This window comes from Dromiciops gliroides, chromosome 3, assembly GCF_019393635.1.
Source record: "Dromiciops gliroides isolate mDroGli1 chromosome 3, mDroGli1.pri, whole genome shotgun sequence".
Lineage (NCBI taxonomy): Eukaryota > Metazoa > Chordata > Mammalia > Microbiotheria > Microbiotheriidae > Dromiciops > Dromiciops gliroides.
Window position 1 is genome coordinate 642,401,387 of NC_057863.1, and position 7,927 is coordinate 642,409,313.

General features: G+C 51.3%; 1 protein-coding gene across 2 annotated transcripts; it reads right to left on the bottom strand.

The window, feature by feature from the left end:
* Positions 1–418: 418 nt before the first annotated feature.
* On the bottom strand, positions 419–6,419 carry FXYD3 (FXYD domain containing ion transport regulator 3). 2 transcript variants are annotated; one of them, XM_043996512.1, is made up of 7 exons: positions 6,280–6,419; positions 4,336–4,398; positions 3,314–3,346; positions 3,185–3,208; positions 2,598–2,672; positions 2,453–2,489; positions 419–1,828 (listed from the first exon to the last, which is right to left on the bottom strand). In XM_043996512.1, exons 2-7 carry the CDS (start codon positions 4,373–4,375, stop codon positions 1,816–1,818), a joined length of 222 nt encoding a protein of 73 aa, XP_043852447.1. In that variant the 5' UTR covers positions 4,376–4,398; positions 6,280–6,419; the 3' UTR covers positions 419–1,815. The 2 variants fall into 2 exon arrangements, with proteins under 2 accessions (XP_043852447.1, XP_043852448.1); XM_043996513.1 differs by lacking the exon at positions 2,453–2,489.
* Positions 6,420–7,927: the final 1,508 nt, after the last annotated feature.

A 7,927-nucleotide genomic window follows, 5' to 3' on the forward strand; every position in this document is an offset into this window, starting at 1 on the left:
CAGAGGGGAGAAGGAAGAGGGGTGCTGTGTGTGGATAAGGGGTGATGGGGTAGGGGGCACGTTTATCCTGGGGAGTGGGACATGTGTACATGCAGGGGAAGAGGGATTGTGTATGCGGGGATGGTTGGGATCAGGGAAATGGAGTGAGGGTGAGTGAAGGGGAAGAGGGTGTTGAGTGTGTAATGGTGAGGGGAGGAGGGTGCTGGGTATGAAGTGAGGGAGGAAAGGGAGGAGCTGCTACATGGGATGGGAGATGTTTTGTGTGGGAGTTGCTGTATGGGAAGGGATGAGAGCGGTATCGGAGGTTTATGTGTGGGATGGGGGGTTGTGTATAGGGGAGAAGTGTCCATGGGGAGGGGTGGGAAGAGGAGGGGAGTGTGCAGGGGCCAGGAGAGGGGAGATTATGTATGTGCTTGGAAAGTTGGGAGTGGTGGGGCAGCCTGAGACACCCTATCCCCACTTTAGGTTTATTCTGCCCCCCCATCCCTTCTGCATCCAATCCCTGATCACCACTCCCAGGGACATCAAGGGCCTCCTGACCATGCCTTTGAGGAGCCCCCTGTAGAGGCCTGAGCCAGGAGCAGGGCAAGGTACATGCACAAGGAAAAGGTGGGAAAGGACGGGCTTCATTTTGTCTGAGGGGCTCCTCGGGGCCAAGGGGGCCTATGTGGTGGCAACTGGTAAATCCGGGTACCAGAGTCCTAGTGGGGAGCCATCCAGGAGCAGAAAGAAGAGGGTGACCAGGGCCTGGCTCAGGGGAACTCCCACATATACACCTCAAGGGATGGGGAGCCCTTCCTGGGAGAGGGTGTCCTTGGGACCCTAGGGAGGGTGTGCTCGGGTCTGAGAAGGCAAGGAGAAGGTATCCTTGGGGTCTTTGAGGACCCAAGGAGGGAGTCCTAGAGTAGAAGAGATCCTAGGGTATTTGGGACCCTGGATGTGTTATTTATTCTAGCGTCTTTGATGCCTGGAGTAAGCTGTCCTGCAGTGGAGGGTATGCTAAGGTCTTTGAAACTCCCAGGGAAGGTTTTCTGGGGTCTTTGGGACCATTGGAAGGGCATCTTAAGGTTTTGGGGGCCTAAGGGAGGGTATTATAGGAATATTTGGGGCTCCAGGTGAGGATATCCTAGGATCTTTGGGGCCCTGGGGAAGATATGGTGAGATTTAGGGGGGTCCTGGGGAATAATAAGGTTTGGGGTAGTGTATACTGGGGGTCTTGGGGTCAAACCTGAGCCCTGTGGTTAGGTTATTATCAGATCTTAGCTAAGCTTTCATTATTGGGTTATTGTAGGATGTTTGGGGTCTGACAAAAGTTTACACTGTTGGAGTAGGACCACCTAGGGCCAGGATGGACTTTGCCTTCGTAAACTTGATGGTATTGGGATTTGGGGGCCACTGATTATAGGGATTGTCATAGAAAACAGAAGGCAAACATCATCTTCCCAACAAAGGAATTTCAGAGAGAAGGAGTTTATGTGAACATCGGTAAAAAGGGTTGTTCTAGAACCTGGGCTTTGCCCCTTTCCACCCCCATTCCCTCTGTTCTCCCTCTCACTGACCAGTTCTAGAACATCTTGATGTGAAGAGCCTAGAATGGCTTAATTCAAAAATAAATGTAAAAAAACCACCCTCTTCCACCTGGGGACCGAGCCCCCAGAGAAATGATGGGTCAGCATTGACTGAAGGGCGACAGGCAGAAGGGCAAAGACATAGAGGTAATGTGTAGGCGAGGTCAGGGAAAGAAGGAATTCTTCTTTCCTTGGGGAAGAAAGAAGACATCTGTAGGGTCCGGGGAGGCTGGTGCCAACTCAGCAGTTACTGGCTGGGCCTAGAAAGGGAAGAGCAGGGGAGAAAAAGATTAGATCTTTCAGTTTCTGAACTCATTACTTCACTTTTTCTTCTCCATCTTTCCATCTACATATATCCTCTTCCCACTCCAGATAAACCCTGCTAAACCGGAAATACATAGTCTACCTGGTGGAATTTCTCCTGCCCTGGGGCTATAGGGAAGGAAAAAGGGGTGGGGGATAGGGAAGCAGGTCAGACATAGCCTTAGCCTCAGCCTCACCCTGCTTCCTTCCAGATAGTCACCCACCCACCCAAATCACAGATTGTGAGAGCTGGCCCTCTGCTCCGACCCATACACAAAAGGAATCCCCATTCTAACATATGGGACAGAAGCTTCTAGCCCATCAGGCCCCCCATTAAATAATGCTAAGGGTTAGGGCGTTAGGAATTTTGGGGTCCCTTGTGCCATCAACATTTCCTGACAAAAGGTGAACCTTGCTTTAAACTATTTATTGCAGTCAATGTTTCCATGGAGAGAGAATTGAAGAGGATGGGGCTGGGGACCCAGGTAGGGGTCCTTCTTCTAGCTACCAGGATTTGGGTTCCTAACAGGGCCCCAGACTCTGGGGACAGAACAGGTAGAAGGATTGGGGCTCCATCTTACGTGTGCTTCTGACTGAATTTGCATTTGCACTTGCCACCTGTGTGAGCAAGAAGAAGGGAAGAAGGTGAAGGGACATCACCCAGTGAAGACTCATTGCCCCCTTGGCTCCCCAACTCCTCTGTCCTCGTTATATCCCCAGACTCACTCAAGAGAACGATGATGCCAACAGCACACAGGATGCCAGCGCAAATCAAGCCACCCACACGAAGGCTGTGCCAGTCTGTGGGAGAGAGACATAGAGGATTGACTTCTGCTCCCTCAAAAATCTGGTGGCCTCCCTCTCCTCCCGCAAAGGCTAGCTCACATTCTCAAGGAAGCCAAGAAAGCAAAAAAACCCAACTCTCAAGGGGGTTACTTGGCTTAGTTGGTGACATATTTTTCTATTTGATGCCCTGTTGATTTGTAAGTATATTCTTTTTTTTTTCTTTTTTTTCAATGAGGCAATTGGGGTTAAGTGACTTGCCCAGGGTCATACAGCTAGTAAGTGTTAAAGTGTCTGAGGCTGGATTTGAACTCAGGTCCTCCTGAATTCAGGGCCAGTGCTCTATCCACTGCACCACCTAGCTGCCCCAGTATTCTTTCCCTTTATGTCTGCATCTGGACTGTAAGCTCCCTGAAGGCAGGGATTTTCTTTCCCCAACCCACCATCATCTTATCCCTTTCACACCTCCAGTCTGCATCCATCCCCTTCACCCCAGGACCCTGGATAGGGAAAATCAAGGAAGCTCTTACCATAATAGAAAGGGCTGTCCTTATCTGAAGGGGGGAAAAAGAGAGAGAGTGAGAAAAGGATCAGGAGGGAGACTACCCGCCACCCCAAAGAATTTTGGGAAGGGAGTAAGAAGTTCGAGGGTAACTCACCGGCTGGGTCGTTGGCTTCCAGGGCAGGCAGAACTGCAAAGGAGAGAGAGAAAAAAAACAGAGGGAGAGTAGGGTGTTGGTCGCTGAAGGCAATCTGAGACTTGCGTTTAAGTGGTTGGCTTCTGGGCACAGGCAGATGTCTGCCTGCTGTTATCCTTCGGTGGGGGTGACTGCTCAGCCTTGGGCCATATGGAGGGTGGCACAGGTGTGCCTCACAATGGGAGATCACTTAAATCAGCAGGTTGAGCAACAGCATTTTCTTCCCCAAACTGTGGGGGGGCGGGGGGGGGAGGGGGAGACAACAGCATTTTATTCACTTCATTCTCCTCCTCGTGGGAAGGAAGAGAGAAGGAAATGAGGCTCCATCATCTAGTTTGAAGTTCCTTCTGAAGCCACTTAGACATGCCATTCATTGCTATTCTTAGTGATGTCTAGTAAGGCACCCATGTAATTGCCTCCCATGCCCTAAAGCACTCCCTCGCTCAACATTTCTTTTCTTACGGACTTTAGATCTCCAAATCTCATTCCAGTTGCTGCTGTTGACTCCATTGTCCTTAGATGCCCTTTCTCATTTATTATTATTATTATTATTATTATTATTATTATTTGGCGAGGCAACGAGGGTTAAGTGACTTGCCCAGGGTCACACAGCTAGTATCAAGTGTCTGAGGCTGGATTTGAACTCAGGTCCTCCTGAATCCAGGGCTGGTGCTTTATCCACTACGCCACCTAGCTGCCCCCGATGCCCTTTCTCAATAATATTGGCCCTTTTGGCTTCTGATTTAGGGGGACTGCTTCCTTTTTTGCCCTTCTATGGGAACATAGTCTTCAAGCGGTCCTGGTCATCAGAACACACTTCCTCTTTCTCTCATTTGCCTGCTAGTAGAAAAGTGACTTTCACCTCTATGACAGTCTCTGGAGTGCTCCCCAACTTGGGCTCAGGGAGATGCTGGGAGGAGCAGGGGGAGTGTCTTTGGGCTCAAGTGAGGGAGAAGTCTGGGGTCTCTGAAACTGGTACTCACCTGCCATAAGTAGGAGGATGCCCACTGTTACCCTTTGCATCTTGGAGTTCAATAGGTTGGACCCTGTGGGGAGGATTCTAAATGGGCTACATGCCTCTCCCACTTATCCCCCTCTCCCCTCCCCCACCCCCAGCACAGCAACTTCGAACACATGCACACATGGGCACAGCACAGGGAGGAAAGTCTTTCTGTTGAACCCAGGGCAGGACGATAAGAAGGGAGAGAATAGATAAGAGCTGGAGAACAGAGGGGAAGATAAGGGAACTGGGGGAGGGCAGGTGCTGGCTGAGGCTCTTGAATGGGGAAACAGGAGAGCTGCTGGAGTGGTGGTGAATGGGGTGGGCATGGAGGAACCCCACATAGGTTTGAGCTAGGGGCACTCGAAAGGGAGGAGTTTGGGGCCAGGTGGCAGGATGCCATAGACAGCTCGGAGCCTTAACGGCCCATCCCTTCTTTGGGCTGTGCTCCAGAGCCCGGGGCTGTCCTGGCATATCTGTCTGTTCTTGGGGGAGAGGGAGGAGGTCATGGTTGTGGTCGGTTGTGGGTGGGCAGCAGAGCAGAAAGCACAGCGGAGCCCCAGGGGGTTGATGCTGTTGCCAGGGCTGAGAAGAAGCAGTTCCAACTCAAAGGAATTTTGCGAATTCTTCCAACCTTGCTGCAACCCTCAGATTTCTGTGCCCCTGGACCTTTCCATTTTCTCTTCTCCAGGCCAATCTTATTCTATCCAACGAGTCAGGGCACACCTACCTCTGGGAAACCTCCCTAGAGTCTCTTTCTGAGGTCAGTGTGGGCATATTCCCCTCTTACAATAGTATCACTGATCCTTTGGGCAGAAAGGCAATATTCTAGTTACTGTTGACTCTTGGGATCTCCACGTTACTGATTACTCCCTCCCTCCATTAGTGCCACCTCCCTGAGCTCCAGCCATTAGATTTCGGTCTCTGCCTGAGGCTCCCTGAGACTGCGGGGGACCTCTTTACTTTGAGCTATGTCATACCCCCTCTCTGACTCCGGGTGGCCATGAACAACACCCTCCATTACATGCATTACTGACAGAGTGCCCTGTTGATATCCTGCATTCACTTTGGTAAGCCGGCAGAGTACACAGGATCGAATTCTTCCCTCACTTCCTGTTATTCCATGTTCCTCCAGCGTCTTTGGTTATTGCCCTGCCTCCCCTATTATTTCATGTTACTGTGATACACTTCATTACTTTTTGTTAATGCTGTGGTTTCCTTGTGACTTTGATATACTATCCTGCTCTTACTCATGTCATTGCCGCATTCCTTCCTGGTTTCTCTACCTGAACCTAATTTGTGACTTCGGCTTTCAAGGATGGAGTAGACTGCCTCCTTTGCCTCGGTGTCTATATCTATAGCTAGGTTTCCTCCATTTAGTGGGCACATTGTTGCCCTTTCATTCCAATCCTCCCAACCCCTTCTTTATTTCTTCCAACAGCCCCCCTCCAAAACTATTTTCTCCATTACAATCACCATTATCATGCGCTTTGAGTGCCCTACATTACTCAGAGTGACCAGAGGTATTGACTTTCTCTGCCATCTGGGGTCCTCTTCTTTATCCCTACTGTACCTCATTGCCTCATAGCCCGCTTTGTTGCAGAACACTGCAGTTTTCATCATTACATTTCTCCAGTACTTTAAAATCCCAAAGTGCTACCTGTCCCCAAGCTGAGGGCTTTGATTCACAGGCAAATCTCTCTTCTCCAGTTCCATTCAACCGACTGTGGCCTACACAGAGATAGCCCTTCCCAAAACCCAGGGATGAAGGAAGGCCCAAGAGTAGAAGCAGAAGAAGAGGAAGGACTGACAGAAGCGTAACAGGCATAGGAAGCTGGAAAGTTTGAGCCGGGGTGAGGCAGAGCTGAGGCAGAGGGGACAGGATTAATAAATGGAGTTAGAGCTGTAGGGGGTTCCTGATGCTCACCTGGACGGCAGGACAGAGCTGGAAAGGTGGAAAGCTCAGCTACTACTGAGCTGGGCCTGACCCAGCCTCTTTATATAGAAAAGACACGCCCTGGGCAAATCCAGGCAGGTAGGGAACAGGTCTGACTCCCTGGGGCTCTAGCAGAGCTTTCTCCCCCCCCATCCCCCCCACACCCTTGCTCTTAAAGGGGCAGTTCAGCTTCTCTTCCCAGAAGGCCCCATCTGCCTTCCTTAACCCAATCAGTCCCAGGCCCCCACAGAATGGGAAGATAAAGTTGGTTTCTCTATGCACACAATGAGGAGAAGAACTAGGGGGAATCCTTTCTGAGGACTTTAACCCTCTTTGTCTACCTAAAGCCCAGCCCAGAGGGGCCAGCACTAAAGAGGCCTGATAAACAGACCCTGAAGAAAGAAGCTGTAGGGCCTTTGCTAAGGTCACTAGGCCGAGGGGGAGGGGGGTCGAGATATTTGTGGAGAAGATACAAAGTAGAGTCTGGAGACCCCTTCTTGGTCCCTTTGGATGAGGGGCTGTGACCCTACCCAAGGGTACAGCATTAGGGCAGATGTAATGAAGAGGTCAAGGCACCCCCCATCCCTTTCCCCAGTAAACGTTCTGAATTGCTGGGATAGGCTTCCTGGGCCGTGAGAGGAGAGTGGAAACCGCAAGAAGGTGGAGACGGATGGCAGACGCCAAAATACCTGGATCTGGGAGCGGCCCAGGGTGGGTAAATTAAGGGCAATAGGAAGAGGTGATATAAGGAAGCAAAGTGATTAATTAATGCTTATTCGCTGATTGTGGACTAAAGTTCTGTTCTCTCTCATTTCTCCTTCCTGCCCGTCACATTTACTCCCCCTCTTCCCAACATTCTTCCAGACAGGGGTCCATATGGGACCCAGGATGGACTTGGCCTTTCCAGTTGGGGTAACCACCCCCCCTTAAGCTGCTCCTTCCCCACAGAGAGAGCTTTGTTTGGGGGCTGGACTGGGAACAAGGGGCTATTGAGTGGCTGGCAAAGGATTGGGGTCATAGGGAGGGGGCAGGGGCTGGCAAAGGAGATGCTTCTGTTCTTGCCCTGGTCACCATCTGGAGCCCGAGTGCCCCCACTCTGCTTCCTGGGGTGGGGCCAAGAGGACCACAGGCAGAGGAGAGCCAAGCGAGGGCATGGGTATGAGGGGAAAGGGGCTGGGGACAAGGGGCAGGGTGGAGAGGCCTTGGCACCTCTCAGAAGGTTAAGATGGTAACAGAGAAAACTGAGGGAGGGAACAGTACCCGAATAGAGGGAGGTAAATGCTTAAAAATAACTCAGGGAGAGACAGGCCCTGTTACTTCTCAGCAAAGGGGAGAGAGAGAGAGAGAGAGAGAGAGAGAGAGAGAGAGAGAGAGAGAGAGAGAGAGAGAGAGAGAGAGAGAGAGAGAGAGAGAGAGAGGAAACTCCCCAGAGCCATCTGCTGTCTGCATGTGGTTTCTGCAAGGCATTTCTCAGTTCCTCTGAGCCAGACCCAACGGGCCAGGGCCATGAGCCCCATCTTGCTCTCTGCAGCACGGGGGTCCAGCCCCCCTACTTCTGGAGTCCAAGTGGGCTCTAGCAAATATCTTGGGCACCCAAGCTCTTGGAGAAGGGTGAAGGCTAGGCTTGACCTGGAAAGCC